Source organism: Vipera berus (genome assembly GCF_964194415.1).
Source record: "Vipera berus genome assembly, chromosome: 2".
Taxonomy (NCBI): domain Eukaryota; kingdom Metazoa; phylum Chordata; class Lepidosauria; order Squamata; family Viperidae; genus Vipera; species Vipera berus.
This window is the reverse complement of record NC_138203.1, coordinates 22,134,701-22,152,316: the sequence shown is the minus strand read 5'-3', so window position 1 is coordinate 22,152,316 and position 17,616 is coordinate 22,134,701. Positions and strand designations below refer to the sequence as shown.

At 38.0% G+C, this 17,616-nt stretch overlaps 1 protein-coding gene across 1 annotated transcript in view; it reads right to left on the bottom strand.

Moving 5' to 3' along the window:
• The window catches only part of NNT (nicotinamide nucleotide transhydrogenase), a 73,003-nt gene that overhangs the window by 44,982 nt on the left and 10,405 nt on the right, over positions 1 to 17,616 (bottom strand). The window contains exons 3-8 of the mRNA XM_081320814.1: positions 13,262 to 13,491; positions 8,934 to 9,151; positions 7,364 to 7,451; positions 5,348 to 5,436; positions 2,460 to 2,647; positions 1,581 to 1,714 (exon numbers count right to left, since the gene is read on the bottom strand). Coding sequence (XP_081176940.1) covers positions 1,581 to 1,714; positions 2,460 to 2,647; positions 5,348 to 5,436; positions 7,364 to 7,451; positions 8,934 to 9,151; positions 13,262 to 13,491 — 947 coding nt within the window. The remainder of the gene's footprint in view (positions 1 to 1,580; positions 1,715 to 2,459; positions 2,648 to 5,347; positions 5,437 to 7,363; positions 7,452 to 8,933; positions 9,152 to 13,261; positions 13,492 to 17,616) is intronic.

Below are 17,616 nucleotides of genomic sequence, written 5' to 3'. Positions count from 1 at the left end.
ACAGTAAATATTAACATAAATAAAGCAACTGTTTTCCTATTAACTTTTTGAAAGCAATTTCTGAGTTTATATGGGGCATCTTCCATGATGATAGGCTGACCCTGATTAACAAATATAAGGGTTAGAGTGAGAAGTAGTGATTCTTAGGATGAAGGTGACTGTTAAGTAAACACAGTGCAACTTGGTTTCAAGGCCTCCAAGAACAACAAGTATCTATTGTTTCAGAAAACCAGGAGGAAGAAGCTATTAAGTTGAAATACTGAAGCTATAAAAGGAATTTATATCTTCAGGCAATTAACTGTTGTGAATAGCTTTATTGCTTACAATCAAGATTATAATCTAGCCATGTCTGAAAGTCTTCTATCAAATCTAGTTTAGGAGCTCAATTAGGATACCTTGACCTGTTTTTTTTAAACAAAAGAATTATTCGTTAAATTAGAAAAACCTGAATTAACATACTTCGTGCTTTCATATTTTTATTTTATCTATTTTCATGGGCCTATTTATTTATAGCACAATTTGAAAAAAAAGTACAAGGAAATAAGGGTAGCCCTCAACTTATAATGGCAATTGGTACCACAATTTCCATAGCTAAGCTTTATGCCATCATAAAGCATGACCGAATCGCTTAGTGAAGGTAACTGCTGCAGTCCCAGCTGTTGTTGTTAACTGACTCCCACAGTCCATTAGGTGAGGCAACTTTCTGCTGGCTTCCCACAATCAAATTGAGAAGGAAAGCCAGCTGGAAACTGCAAGTCCCAGACTGGTGGGTGCCAAGTGGAGGAGGAAGCAAAATGGTGCATGGAGATGCAGTGTGGCTCAGAGGGTGAGATGAGAATTAGGGAGTGTGTGGTGTGGGTTGGAGAGGGTGCCCAAGAGTACGCTAAAAAGATGCATCACAGAAGGTAGGCAAGGATGCAGCAAAGGTCAGCAAAGCTATGAGAGAGGTGGGCTGGGGACAGAGATATGCAAGTGGCCAGCATTGTGTAAGTGCTGAGGAGCTGGGGGAGGAGGAATGGATTGGGGAAACTTAGCCCAGCAACCTGCAACTTCCCTGTTGACTTTCCCACTGACATTCTGGGGAAGCCGGAAAGGAAGGTTGCAAATGGTAATCATCTGATCACAGGGCACTGCAACCAATCATAAGAGTGAATCGATGACCATAGTGTGCTGGGACAGCTGGAACTCCAAGGACTGATCATAACCACCATTCACTATCATAACTTTGAAAGATTGCTGAATGTAATGGTCATAGATTGAGGACAACTTGTTATCAAACCCAAGTAGTTGGTATATTGCATGTGTCTGCCCATGGAACACTAAATATATTAAACATTTTACCAATATTGACTAAAACAAATCTGTTGCACATTTGTTCCACTTAGCTGTGAGTAAACAAAGTAAGGAAACTTACTAAGTTTAAGTATGAGATAACTACCATATTCAGAACCCTAAATATTTTGGAGACAAGAAATACCAGGAAATAACCACTTCACAGAGCACTATGCTGGGAGAGTTAGGTTAGAAACTCCTTACTTTATACTTAAAAAGTACAGCTATAAAGAACCTGACAAAGTTACCTTGTGAACATAGAGTTCCTCTGGCTTTGTAGTTTCAATATTTCCCCCTGCTTCAGCAGCTAGATCTACAACCACTGACCCTTCCTTCATCAATTCAATCATATCTTTTCGAAAGAGGATCGGAGCTTTTTTACCTGAAAAGAACAATATTCTAAAGTTGTAAGCTGTACTTAATAACCCGTTCTATCATTTTTCTCTAGATAAAAAGAACACTTAAGCTTTTTCAGTTCTGGAAATTTCCAGAGAATCAGTCTTACTTACAGAAACTTACAGGTAGTCCTTGACTTACAACTGGTCACTTAGTAACCATTCCAAGCTTCGAAAAACCTACCTGAGAGGTACTTTATGGATTCAATGTGCCAACAGACAGTCCCCACCAGTCACGTGACCTTATTTTGGGCATGGGACAGCCAGGCTGCATGTTACAGCATCCCAAATTATTGCATTTTATGACGGTTTTCTGGAAATTGGTATTTAGTTCTGCTTTTCAGTAATACAGTACCCATAGCAAACCATTGGTTTGCTTAACAACCGCAGTGTTTGGTTAATGAGAGCAAGTTCACTTAGTGATTGTGGTGATTAATAACTGTAAAAAAAACAACTCGCTTTATGACTGTCGTGAGTTACGACTGTGATAGGCAGGCTCCATTATGTCATAACTTATGGACTACCTGTATAAACATGGAAGGGGCCATTTGGACCACAAACTTGCTGCATAGTGCAAAACTCACCACCTTGTCGAGTACCTAGGTCATGTCAGTCACCATTCCAGAAGTACAGACAATAAATTCCTGGCCTTTAACTTACTTTCTTCAATATGAGTTGGAGCAAAGATTATTACTCCAATCAAACATTCTAGAGAAAAATGAATGTATGTACCGGGAATAAGTGCTGTTGTAATAATGATATCAACTTCTTCACATTGTTTAGCAAAGAGTTTCATTTCAGCTTCAATAAACTCTTTGGACATCTCTTTTGCATAACCTCCTTGGCCTTCCCCAGATTCCTTCATGTCAACTTCCAGAGGCTCAGCACCCAACGATTTAAATTGTTCTAATGCAGCAGCTCTGCCAAGTAGAAAATAAAGCAAACTCTTAATAACAAGGAAAAGGGCAAATAATATACAGAACATTAATACCAGAAATAATTCTATACAGGTGTCTTCAAACTAGAAAATCATATTCTCCCTTAAAAATGACCTCCAATAGAAGCTTGGGATGAATTCAGGTGTGTAGGTAAAGTGATGATGAGTTTGTCACATAAGAATTATTTCAGTACAGAGAAAATGCCTGAATTACTTGTTTTCTTAATCTCACAGGGATGTAATAAAACTTGAAATTTTCAGGAAGCCTGACAAAGAATGTTCACATAGCGATCCTTCATTTTTCTATGAAATGAGCAGCTATGTAAATATGATGAATGAACAAATGAATGAATATCCCTACCTGTTTACTAAACAAACTTTATTTTATTTGCTGTATTTTATTGTTTTTAGTGTCTTGACATTATGATTAAAGATTTTATTGTTGATAACTCTCATCGTAGGTTTTGTTGTTTCGCTGTGGCCTGTTGTGACTCAGGGCCAGCCTGTGGGTCCGACAGCCGGCTCCGATGTATCGGATGACTCAGATGAGGGGGAGGAGGGAAACGAACCGGCTGATGACGGTTTGGAGGCTTTGCAGAGCCCTCAGCCGGGGACCTCTTCTCAGCTGCGTGAGCCCGAGAGTGCGGAGGAAGATGACCCACAGCTGGCCCTGTTCAAGGACGCCCGACGCAGGAGGCAGTCGAGCAGGAACAAACAAAGAAAGGCTGCGGGACTCCTCGGGAGGAGGCACAGGGAGACCACGCCCTGAGCTCTCTATAAAAGGAGTGTTTGGGGAGGGGCTGGTTGCTGAAAGCAACTTTTCCGCTTGAGAAGACAAGCTCTAGTGTTTTTGTTAACTGCGTAATAAATCTTGGCAGATGCCTTTTAGCCTTGGACGCTCTCCAGTCTCTTCTTTCTGAATAGGGGTTTGCCTTATTGCAAGGCCAGAAGAGGGCTGGTTCAGAACATGGCCTTGTTTATGAGGAGAAGGAGAATAAGAACAAAATAATAATATAAACACTCAAGGTAATGATGGGGATAGGGATACCGCACTGAATGGCCTGAAAATAAGAAGAGAATCAATCAAATTTGAGACTACAGTTCCAAATACAGGTAGTCCTCATTCAGTGGCCACTTGTTCAGCAACCATTCAAAGTTAAGACAGCAACAAACAAGGAGACTTGCAACGAGTCATCATAGTTGCAACCATCCCAGAATTCCTAGTCACATGATGGTGATTTGGGCACTTGGCATTTGGCCCATGAATCACAGGCTTCCAAGAAGCAAAGTCAATAGGGAGGCCAGCTAGAGGCTACAAATAATAAAATGGTGACCACCTAATCTTTTGCCTAATGACTGGAAATAGCCATTGTAGGCCAGTGTGGTCGCATGATGGCATGCTTTATGACCGCAATCAAGTTAGAGATGGAATTGCTGGTCCCAATTTAGTTAAGTGAGAACTGCCATTATGTTCAAGCTTTACAGATATAGAATCCCTTTTCATTTCTTCATCTTCATGACAAACGAATGGCTAAAATGCACCCTGCTTGTCCTTTCTATGTATTCCTGAATACATTAAGAGAAATAGCTGAAAAGAGCCATTGGGAGCAACTTGTGACTTTGGCCATGGAAAGCCATTAGGGAAGGTTACAAATGGCAATTACATGACTATGGAACATTGCAACCATCATAATTGCAAACTAGTTGCTAACGGCCCAAATCATGATTATGTGAACCATGGGGCTCTGAGACAGCTGAAACATCAAGGATTAGTTGTAAATACCACTTGTTCAGTGCCGTCACAACTTCAACAGTTGCTGAACAAGTAGTTGGTAACTGAGGACTAGCTGTATAGCAACAATGCAGTACTATGTATTATCCCATACTTTCTAATATACAAATATTAAAATGGATTTAATTCTTTGAGAGAAATATTATAATAATCCCCAAAAGAAATTCAAAGAAACCTGAGTGAATTGTCTAAGCAGGTAGCTTCTCAGAAGGGGTTGGAGCTAATTAATAACTTGAGAAGCCCTCAGGAAGCTCCAGAATTATAAGCAACTTTGTGACATCAATAATAATAATAATAATGAAACAAAATAGTAGCAACCCATACGTGAATGAGTTTGTATTTCAAAAAAAAGTAAGTCAAGATGATATTCCTTTACTCCAAAACCTTATGTGAATTATTAAGGTGAATCTCAGAAAAATTTAAAAGCTTGAATTATTCCTTACACCATGTAGTACAGTGGTACTCAGTCATGCAGCCTACTTGGGCTACTCAATAATTCTGAAAAAAAGCCACAAAAGCCACAAAGTTATTTTAAGAAGAAATGGAAATAAACTATTTGCAAGCTGTTCTGATTGTTCTTGAGGAACAACAGAATGCAAATGAATTATTAACTAATAAAATTTGAGAACCATTTTGATGTAGTGGTTAAGAAACCAGGCTAGAAACTGGGAAATTGTGAGTTCTAATCCCACTTTGGGCACAAAAGCAGCTGGATAATCTTTGGCTAGTGACACCTTCTCAGACCTTCTGCAGAAGGTATCAACTGCAAACCACTTCTGAAAAACCTTGCCAAGAAAATTGCAGGGATTAATCCAAACAGTTGCCAGGAATCAACAGTGACAGGAAGGATCAAAATAAGTAAATAAATCTTTAAAATTCATATATGTCTACCTGGTGTCAAACCCACGAACTATAGCTCCCATTGATTTAGCTGCTCCTGCAGATGCTAATCCAGCAACTCCACCTCCAATGATCAGAACCTACATCCAAGCAAAGAATTATAATAACTTATACCAATCTAAATTGCAAATACTAAATGGCTGGCATGAATCAACATAGAATGAAGATATAGGATGGTTTTAAGTGGCACCCAACAGCAGATGTTTGCCTAAGAACATAAAGCTTCTTGAAAAGGAAAATAATAGCCAATCAATAGTATTGAATATCAGTTATCCAACCCTTAAGGATTTTGCTGGGGGGAAAATTAGCAATCAATACAAGTACTGTTGAATTCTCCCATAGTGGAATGTCTGATTTCCAGTTGATAAGCCAGCTTCAGAAAACTTGAATAGGTATTTAAAAATAAAGATTTCTGGAACAGTCATATGCCTCATTCTTTTGATTCCATACATACAAACAATAAATAGCACTGGTTTAAAAATCTAATTTCTTCAGTCACATCTAGAAATGGCCTCAACAATTTCCATTGTGCTTTTGTCAACTGCAAAGAATCAGGACCACACATTAAGTTCCAGTTGACTTATTGCTCATGCCTATACACCAGAATCTACTCAACTAACTGTCAGCACTAAATTGGCATTTGGCAAGAGTCAATGAGATTCCAGAGGAATTGGACTTGGAGCATTTGTGGACATGTAACAATTCTAGGCTGAGTTGTCTCTTGACTACACCTCCAGGTTCTGTCTCTTCTCTTACAGCTTTGCTTGAAACACAAACAGCTAGTCAGGTGCGTGACTATATTAGTATCATTATAAACACAGAATTACTGGGTTACACAATAAAAAAATGCAAGCATTCTTACAGGAACCACAATTTTTTCAAAATTACAAACATGTATTTAAAAAAGAATTTAATGGAGGAAAACCTTTAAAAAAGCCCAGTGCAGTTTGCAATTGTGGAACAATAATTAGGAGGCAAAAAAAACAGAAAAGTAATCATACTGAATTGCTTTAATTCTGTAGAACATCACATCATGCTACATTTCATTGTAACCCTGTATGCCTAATTTATCCTCCTCCTGACACAGAAAGAAAACATCACTTTTGATTGGGCTTATCTTTAGATGAAAGAGGTTTTGCCAGACATTTTTTTTTACAAATCTGAAGTTTATTTATCATCATTGTAAAGAATGAAAGCTTGACTTCAAAAGATTCTATTGGATCCTGAGTCATGCTTTCTATACTTGTATGCAAGAAACTAATTGTGAAACCTGGAGAAGAATTTTCAGCATTCTTGGCAAGAATTATGTTATCATTGACAGACACCAGATAGCTGCGAAGAACGGAATTTACTCTTCCTCCTTCAGAAGAATTTAGTGCTACTGTCTGTACTTTTATAGCAATACTGAAGAACAGAGCAGCACATGAGAAAATCATTTAATATTTTAAAACATAGTCCAGAATGGATGTAATTGTCTTCCACTTTGGAAGAGATAATGTAAGAAATCCATTATTAGCAGATTATATTTGCATTGCAGTAATAGAACATAAATGTTACAAAAGATTGCATGTCTCTGTACAGGACTGCAATGAAACGTATCACTTTAGAAAGTTATTTCAGCTATGATGCTAATGACTGGACCAGTCATGTTATTTAGCCTGAAGTCAAGATTAAAATTACAGTTCACCAGACAAAGTTATTAACATGTGGAAATGACAGACATTTTACTATTTTCCAGCAGCAGTAAACCAGATTTTACATTAATTTTGTAATCTGCATATCTTAAGCTTTAGTTTGAGAGACATTTGTAAATTACTCAGTATTCATTACAATTCAACAAATCACTGCAAACATCAAAAGAAATTACCTTTGATTTTCGAGGGAAAGGTTAAACAGAGTCTCTGGAGAAGAAAACTCACTAAAAGAGATTGTAATCAGCATATGAAGGCACAAAGAGCATTGTTACCTGCTTATGACTGATTCATTACCCATTTTTCCCACACATACCTTAGCTGGAGGAACTTTGCCCGCTGCCGTGATCTGACCAGTGAAAAATCGACCAAAATGATTAGCTGCAAGTACAACTGCCTTGTAACTGTTAAAAGAAGGAAGACCAACCATCAGTATTATTGCATTTTCATTTTTCCATTGATGTAGTATGGTTTCTGTGTGTGGCTTCAGAGAGTAGCATTTGCTGATCTACCCATCTATCCTCTGTTCCCATTCACACAACCAACATAGCATAAAAAAGGGGTCCCCAACCCCCGGTCCATGGACCGGTACCAGGCCACAGCATGCCAACAAACTGTCCACACAAACAAGCAAAGCCCCATCTATGGGATGCAGGCAGCACACAATACCACACACTCTCTGGTCCATGGAAAAACCTTTCTCCACAGAACCAGTCCCTGGTGCCCAAAAGGTTGGGGACCTCTGGTATAAAGGATAATTCAAATGAATCTGGTAACTGAAAGAATGGGTCACAACTGGTCATCAGAAAGCTGGACACAATGCAAATCATGGAATCATGCTCTAGCACAGCTACTACTAGTGAAAAATAAGTTGTCATTGACACAATTTTATCAAGCTGTTTGCCATCAATTTTGTATGCTTCAATTGCTCCAGATATCAAAATATGAGTCCTGCTTCAGTCAGCCTGACAAAGCAGTTCACATACAGAGAAGTTAAGTCCATGGAAACACATATCAGCTACAGAAGCTAACAGCAAAACCTCAGGCTAACTGCTATTTTGAGCCCAACTTCAAATGGTGGTTATGAGGAAATGCTGAGAAGCCACCTTGAACTCCTGGAGGACAAGATGGATGTTAATCTAACATAAACAGATTCATTTACAGCACTGCACCATTTTCACTTTTCTGCTTCTCTTGTAGCATGTCTCCTTCTTCAGTTTCAGATTTCCTGATCACAGAGAAGTCCTTCTTCAACTAGTGGATATGAGAAACTTGTGAGGTGGGACACTATATAAATTTGATTAATAAATAATAAATAATGGCTTCAAATTTTTGTTCTTTCTTTGAACTAAAATACAGATAGTCCTTGACATACAACCATTCTTTAGTGACCATTCAAAGTTACAACAGCAATGAAAAAAGTAACTTATGACCATTTTTCACATTTATGACTGTTGTAGCATCCCCAGTCAAGTGATCAAAATTCAGATGCTTGGCAATTGGATGTAATCGTGACGATTGCAGTGTCCTGGGATCATATGATCACAAGCAAAGTCAACGGAGAAGCCAAACTCAATGATTCACTTCACAACTGTGGCAAGAAAGTTCATAAAATGGGCAAAGCTCTCTTAAATGTTTTGCTTAGCAACAGAAACTTTGGGCTCAGTTGTGGTCGTATGTTGAGGATTACCTGTAGGCCTTACTTTCTGAGAACTTTCCAATTGTTAGAAACTGGAATTTCTTTCTTCTTTGCCAGCTTAAGAGCAATGAATTTGTTCACTGAAGAGGAAAGCACACATTTGTCTGAAATATGAATTCCACTCCATTTCAAATTCTTTATTAGTAGAATTCTGCAAATGAGTAAAAAAAAATATGTGGCATCATACCCAGCAATGTTGGCCATAGAGCTGAGAGCATCATATCCCTGAGCAATGGTCACACGTGGAACCTGATCCATAGCCAAGACCGTGGTGTTTTTTTCTGCTAATTTGTTCAGCAGATCTGGGTTTTGAGCTGGATAGATAAAACTGATCAGAGTACCATGTGATTTTAAAAGCTCAATCTCGTGGACACCAAGTACAGAATTAAACATCGGAGCCCTCACCTAGAGAGGAGTAGAAAAAGAGTAAATCACAAAAACTCATAACGCAAGAATGATAATAAAGTTTATAAAAAATCAATATTCTAATATATTAATTTTTAAAAGCATTTCATGCTTTCTTCTAACTGCTGTATTTATTTTGTGAACTCCAAGTGGAATAGGCCTACAAACATGGTAAACAAATAAATAAAATGCTATTTAATAATTTTGTGCTTAATAGTTACATTATTACATATAATTTATTAACAATACCCGTTTATAATCCTAGAGGAGATCAACCCTGACTGCTCTTTAGAAGGCCAGATCCTGAGGCTAAAACTCAAATACTTTGGCCACCTGATGAGAAGGAAGGACTCACTGGAGAAGAGCCTAATGCTGGGAAAGATTGAGGGCAAGAGAAGAAGGGGACGACAGAGAATGAGGTGGCTGGATGGAGTCACTGAAGCAGTAGGCGTGAGCTTAAATGGACTCCAGAAGATGGTAGAGGACAGGAAGGCCTGGAGGAACATTGTCCATAGGGTCGCGATGAGTCGGACATGACTTCGCAGCTAACAACAACAACAACCAGTTTATAAATTATTATATTAAGACATGTAAGTCCTAAATGGGACTAAGATTCAAAATAGCAACTGGCTATTTGTTTAAAAAAGAAACAGCATAAGAACTGGCACTGGATAAGGGGACAAAGGGGAGGACAGAGAATTTTTAATTCTTTCTTCCTATATTGCAGGCCCATCTCAGCTGGATGGGGCTGCAATGTCTGCCAATTGTACTGGGGGGGAAAGCCCTATTTAGGTTACCTAGAAATGTTCTACCAATGCAAAAAGGTATTGGAAAAGAAGAATCCAGAATCTACACAGTTGCTAATGGTGTGGAAGATTTGATTTTTCCTTTCTTTACAATAGGAAATTCCTTTAGTTAATGGTACATAAGTTTTTAGTTTTAGTTAATAATTAGTTAATTATTATTTAGTTAATAAGTTTTAGTTAATAATTCATGGTTCATTCTGAACTCTCCCCTTAGGGCTATAAGTCTCTCACAAAATATTTCAGAAATGACCTTGTAATGTTTTGGAGAACATCAGCAGCTGGACAAGGACAATGTCTTGCATATTTTTTTAAGTTGGGACATCCTAGTTGCCAAGTCATGCTTTATAATGCCTCTTCCCGAAAACTCTGCTGTTGGTTAATGTAACACCTGCTGTGTCATGATAACAAAAGATGAAGAGTTCCATTCCTGAGATCACCTAATAATCACCTAATCACCTGAAAAAATATCTTAACAAAATTCCTGGGCGGATTTTGCCCACCAGTGTAAGTCAGTGGCTCTAAACTGTTTGACCCAATTATCAATCTCCCAGTCTTGAATAGCATCACTAACATCAACCTCCCCGCCCCCCCCCAAAAAAATCACACTGCTGTTTTACAAAAACAACTTACAAACTGGATCCTCAGCGACAAACAAGCAATTACAAAGTGCTCCACTACCATTAGGATACGCTCAAATTATCCTTGCAGTAATTACCCCTACTTTAAGAAGAATTGGTCTAGTTGAGTATTTCTCAAGGTCATTTCTCATCAGGAATGCTGGTTTTAAGAGAAAATAGATGATTCAAAACAAGGAAGAGTCAGATTGGTGAAAGTTAGTTAATTAGCTAGTTTATTACTTTATTTGATTTTTTTTTAGATTAGTGTTTCTCAACTTAAACTAATTTAAGATGGGTGAACTTCAACTCCCAGAGTTCCCCAGCCACCTATGCTGGCTAGATAATATAATATAAAATAATAAATTATCTAATTATATAGCTTTCACCAACTTTACTCCTCCTTGGTTTGAATCATTTATTTTCACTCAAAACCAGCATCCCTACTGTCAGTGGAGACAGAAGAGTGGGGAAGGACAATTAATCATCATTAAAGTTTCAGTCTACGGAAATAGAATGTTAACACAGTGTTGCCACACAAAAGTAACAGCAAAATGGACTTTGCTCAGTCAACAGTTTGCCTAATAACTGCATCTGCTCTTCAGCAACTGAAGTTTGCTCTCTGTAAGACAAAGCTTTATCTGATGTGCTTTGTCCTAGTTCCAAAGAAACCTGTGTTAGAATTTCTAATGTTTTTAGAATGGATTGCTGGTGAAAGATTTCAAATAATAAATCTAGCTAGTAAAAGTGACTGAATTTTATAACTCACACACTATGATTTATACCACCATAGATCAAAATACACTGTGTACTATGCAAATAGTATTTTAAGATGATGTTTGAAGAATTAGGACAGGCCCACAGTTCCCAATAGCTAGCAGCATAGCAAGTCCTATATGAGGATGCATACCGATTATGTAGCAATTCTCTTACATAGAGAGCCATTACGGTGTGGTGGTTAAAGCGCTGGCCTAGAAACCAGGAGATTCTGAATTCTAGTCCCACCTTAAGTGTGAAAGATGGCTGAGTGACTGGGGACCAATCACTCTTTCTCAGCCCAACCTACCTCATAGGGTAGTTGTGAGGAAAAAAAGAAGCAGGAGCATTAGGTATGTTTGCCACCTTGGTATGTGCAATTTTTCAAAACCCAACTTTTGAATTCAACATGCCTACTTCCTGAGTTCAAAATGGCTCTGGATATTTGAAACTGTTGCTTCCCATTTGAAATGGCTATTTCCAACACTTGGGAGATGTTTTGAGCTGGAAATGCTTCCAAAATGATCAGAACGATTAATTTCAAATGCAAATCAACTTCTTTGAACTTAATTATTTTAACAATTTGAATTCAAAAAGCTTTCCATAATGCATATATACAGGTAATCCTCACTTAACAACCACAACTAGATCCCATTGTTAAGCAAGACATCATGTGATCATGATCTGTGATTTTACTGCTTGCTTCTCCACTAACTTTGCACATCCGAAGCCTGCTGTGAAGCACACAAATGGCAATCGCTTGACTAAGGGAATATTACAATGGTTGTAAGTGTGACAACCAGTTATAAATTTACTTTTTCAATGTCATCATAACTTTGAATGGTCAATAAAGTGAGGACTGCCTGTATATACTTAAATTTGTTTTGACAGACTTCATGCATTTTCATTGTCAGACAGGTTCCCTGTTATTTATTCCATGTTGATTGACCAGCACCTTAAGGATAAACTGATGACAGAGTCACACTGGCTTCCTTTAATATTTCTTATCCCAGACATGTCAAACCTGCAACGTCACGTGATGCCGCGAGACATATCAGGACTATTTTGCCATTGCCGGCAATGGGGTGGGCATGGCTTCCGGATGACGCATCCGGCCAGTGGGCCGGCAGTTTGACACCCCTACCTTATCCCATAGGTCTACTGTATATGCAGGCTCTCTGAATTCAAATGAGTTTTCTTGAAATTCCTCTTTCACATGTCTGGTTTTTACATTAAACACCTGTAGCCTTCTATCTACTTGCATTTAGGAAGCTGATACTGCTTTGTCTCCTACTAGTGCCTGTGTGTCCCTACCAATTCCAAAAATGTGGTCGAAATATCTATGAGATAAATCTGTCCCACATAATCTTTCATTAATAAAGATTTATCCTGTTTCCTTAAATAAGCCTCTTATAGATAAGCAATACCTGACCACAATGATTTTAAATATGCTAGGATTATGTTTCTAGGATCCCTGCAACTTTTTTACATGAAGACAAACTTCTATAAATTTTACTCATTTTGAATTTGAAATTTTTGTGTGCATCCTTATTAGTCTTCAAAATTTATTTTTTATTTATTTAAGAAAATGTATATGACTGCCCAACCCATTCTCAGTGACTCAGACAGCTTACATCAGACATGTCAAACTTGCAACGTCACGTGACGTCATGCAACGTATTGGGAGAGTTTTGCCATTGTCGGCAATGGGGTGGGCACGGCTTCCGGATGACGCATCCGGCCCGCAGGCCAGCAGTTTGACACCCCTGACTTACATGGATAAAAACATACTATAAAAACAATAAAAGAGCAATAACCCTCAACCCTCTGACAACAACAAAGTGGAGAAACACTTCTTCTTGGAGAAAAACTTAAAGAGTAGTAAATAGTAATAGTAATACTACTAATAGTAGTAGTAAAAAGATAATTATTACCTTGAGAACTATGTCAGAAGCCAATACTTCCTTGGTGCCCTGGATCTGTGCCCCAGCCAGCCTATAGTGGTCATCAGAGAACTTAGAATTCTCTCCTGCATTTGATTCCACAATAACATTAAAACCCTGCTTAACCAGTGCTTGAACTCCAGCTGGTGACAAGGCAATCCTTTTCTCGTTTTGAAAGATCTCCTTTGGAACACCTATAGTCAGTTCCTTATATGGAATACCTATAAAGGCAGAAATATAAACAGCAACTGAACTAACAGTTAAAAGCCTGAACATATTATAATCTCCTATGCAAAAGTATTATTTGCATGTATCGTAAATCAATTTTTAATAAGCATTTAAAGCATTCTTATTTTAATCACAATAAATTTTAGGAACATCATGCACAAAGCTAAAAATAATATTTTACCTGACAAATTCAAATGTACTGGATCTCCAACTCCTATAATTCTCAAATTTGAAGTAGGATGCTACTCCAGAAAGGGTTACAAAGAAAGCATGTCTCCAAGGTCCTATAAGGTGACCACACTTAAGGGAAGGGACCTACAGCATGCAATGTTTCATCTGAGAGTCTATCAACATCAATGTAGCCCCAAATACTGTGAAAGCTATTCTTGACTCACATACATGAAAATAGCCCTAGGGTCAGGAAGCCAGCATGGACAATTATTTAGTAGCTGAGAGTTTCATTTATTTTGCGGGGGGTGGAGTGGGGAAGATACCAGAGAGGGAGGAGGAAAAGGTACCATAATGCGTGATGTGAGCAAAGTCAGGATTTTGTTTTATAACTAGGGTTGATAGTTTGGGGTTTTTTTTTAGTTTACGCTCCAATATTCCATCTTTGCCATCTCAAGATGTCAGTTTTGAGCATAAAGTCAAGAGGTTCTGGGAACCACAAAAAAGGGGGCTTTAGAGACATTAGTCTCTTGCTTGCTATAAAGATTCTCTTTTATGTACAACTCTGTGAAAGTTCAAGTTAATTTGTGGTAGTAAAGTGATACATATTAAAATTCTTCGGTATACACACTGTGGAATTAACCCTTATGAGTATGAGAGGTTAAGCATGCCTTGAAGACAGCAGATCCATCAAATAATCCAACTACATATACATGATTAAAGGTGAGGAATGAATGGTTGTGAATCGACATCTACTTATTAGCTCTGCTGACTGAACGCTAATTCCTGTTCTGTCACCTTTGAAAGAGCAGATGCAAAATGTATGGTGATATTTAACAATAATTGGTTCTGTTGAAGAAGCAAGTGCACAGTGTCCCTGACTCCTATATCTTTTATCAAAAGGAAAGTCCCAGCACAAATTTTGTGCTGGATAAGCATAAGCAGAATAGAAAACAACAGTGGGAACTGTAGCTATCACCGATGGAGGGATCCTGCCTACAATATGGGTGCCATCACAGAGTACTACGTGCTTATAGAAGATACAGTAATCCTCAACTTACAATGTTTTGTTTAGTGACCTTCCAAAGTTACAACAGCACTGAAAAAGTGACTTATGACCATTTTTAACACTTACAATGATTGCAGCATATTCATGGTCACATGATTAAAATTTAGAAGCTTGGCAACTGGCATGTATTTATGACAGTTGCACTACGTTGGGGGTCATGTGATCACCATTTATAACCTTCCCACTGGTCAATGGGGGAAACCAGATTCACTTAACCACCACGATTCACTTAAGAACCCTCATGAGTCACTTAACAACTGCAGTGCTTTGCTTAACAGCTGTGGCAAAAAAGGTCATATAAAGGGCCACCTGCTTAACAACTGTCATAATTTTGAAGGGTCACTAACTAACCAATCATAAGTCAAGGACTACCTGTAATTAATCAAGGCAACAAGAAATGACTACATCTTAGGAAGACGTTCTAATTTCTTAAGGGCTCTATCTTAAGCATGCATTTATTAGTATAGCTGAAAAAGCACACACAAGTCCGCTTTCCCACACAATTTAATTTTATTCCAAAATTCAAGCAGCAATGTACATACTAAGGATATTACTATGAAGATTCTTAATACTCTCTATGGATATTTTTCTTGGTATGGAAAAATTTCTGGAAGATACCTGTTGGAGAAGACAACTATGTAATACAAGTGTTCTATGTAGATAATGAAATTTAAGTATTCCATATTCCTAATATTTTCTCAAAAATATGTTTGATGCATACTTTTATCAGTTTTTTCCTATTATATTCCATTCCAGCTTGTGCATAACAAAGAATTAGATTCAGTCCTACAGACAAAATAAATTGAACTCATAACATATTTTATAGTCAATCAAATTTTCTATTCAACTACATACTTCACTTCTTCTCTCCTATCAGGAAAAGAAAAAGACAGAAATATGTTTCTCTGAAGGCAGAATAAGCAGCAAAGGCAATACTTCTCGTATATAACAAGCCAAAAAAAGATATGGGAAGTTATTCCCGTTTGGTTCATCAGGAACCCCCTTTAACTGTGTTGCATTATTTACAAAGCTAATTATTGTTAAAGTGATATAAAAACCACAGCTATTAAAAATAAAGATAAAAACATTTTTTTCTGGGAATCAGTCCAATTAATAAACCTCAGTTACTCTTAAAAATCTCACAATTAAGCAGAAATACCGAACTGAAAGAAGGCTGGCAAGTACAGGTAGTTCTCGACTTACAACAGTTCATTTACTGACTGTTCAAAGTTACAACCGCACTGAAAAAAGTGACTTATCACTGTTTTTCAAAAGTTACAACCATTGTAGCATCCCCATGGTCATGTGATCGAAATTCAGATGCTTGGCAACTGGTTCATACTTATGACCATTGCTGTGTCCCAAAGCAGTCACGTGATCCCCTTTTGCAATATTTGGACAAGTAAAGTCAACGGGGAAGTCAGATTCACTTAACAACCAGGTTACCAACTTATCAACTTTCAGTGATTCATTTAAAAATGGTGGTCATAAAATGAGGTAAAAGTCACTTAACAAATGTCGCATTTAACAACAGAAATTTTGGGCTCAATTATGGTCGTAAGCCAAGGACTACCTGTAGCTGGCTTTGTTGACCTTCATCGTGACTCCTTTAGTGGTCTTCCACAAGAGAAAAATAAGAGAGACTAACCAATCACAGCCACTTATATTAGTAATGAAAATTCTAAACTAGGAGTTCTATAAAAGAAATTGTTGTAAAGATTACTCGCTAATGCTAAGGTGGGGAATAAAACTGCAAAATGTGTACCTCATAATTGGTTTACTATACCAACAGCTCTAGAAGCTGCTCGCCTTTATTCAGAGTTCTGCAGGAAGAGAAGGAAATAGCCTAATAAAGCAAAATGAAATGAAGATAAAAGAATGCAATGAATAACATGGAGGAAACAGATATCCTTGCAATCAAATTTACCTATAGTTCAAAGGAAAACAGACCTATTAAAAATACACAATATAGATATATTTTCAATATAGATATATTACCTTAAAGAGCTGAAGCAACATAAAAGAAATACAAAAATGAAAGGAAAGAAAGGAAAAAAATTAAGCTGTGAAGGCTGGCAATCAGCCACTGGATGAATGGTAGGCTTAGATAAATTCCAAAAGTAATCACAGATCCTGAAGGGTATGTAAGAACTGAAGGTCAGGTGCTACAGGTAACAAATAAAAATGGATTTCATGCATTGATTTATTAGAAGACTAATTTTAGCCACAGTTCCTCCAACACAATAACTTTCAGGTGAGCCAGAATGCAACTCTCATTATCCCAGGCAATAGAGCCATTGATTTTTTTTCTGATTCGACTTACAACCAAAATTGAGCCCAAAATTTCTGTTGTTAAGTGAGACAGTGAAGTGAATTTTACCCCATTTTACAAGCTTTCTTGCCGCAGTTGTTAAGTGAACTATTGCCATTAAGTGAATCTGGCTTCCCCATTGACTGCTTGTCAGAAGGTTCACCAAAGTTGATCACATGACCCTGGGACACTGCAACTGTCATAAATATGAATTTTGATTACATGACCATGGGGATATTCTAACAGTGGTAAGGGTGAAAATAGTGACACATCACTTTTTTCATTGCCATTGTAACTTCGGTCACTAAATGGACTGTTGTAAGCTGAGGACTACCCAGCCTGTCCTGGACCCGGCGATTTTGAACAACTATCATCCGGTCTCCAACCTTCGCTTTTTGGCGAAGGTTGTTGAGAGTGTGGTGGCGCATCAGCTTCCTCTGTTCCTGGAGGAAACTGATTATCTTGACCCGTACCAATCGGGTTTCAGGCCCGGGTACAGCACGGAGACAGCATTGGTCGCGCTGGTGAATGATCTCTGGCAGGCTCGGGACAGGGGGTGTTCCTCTGTCC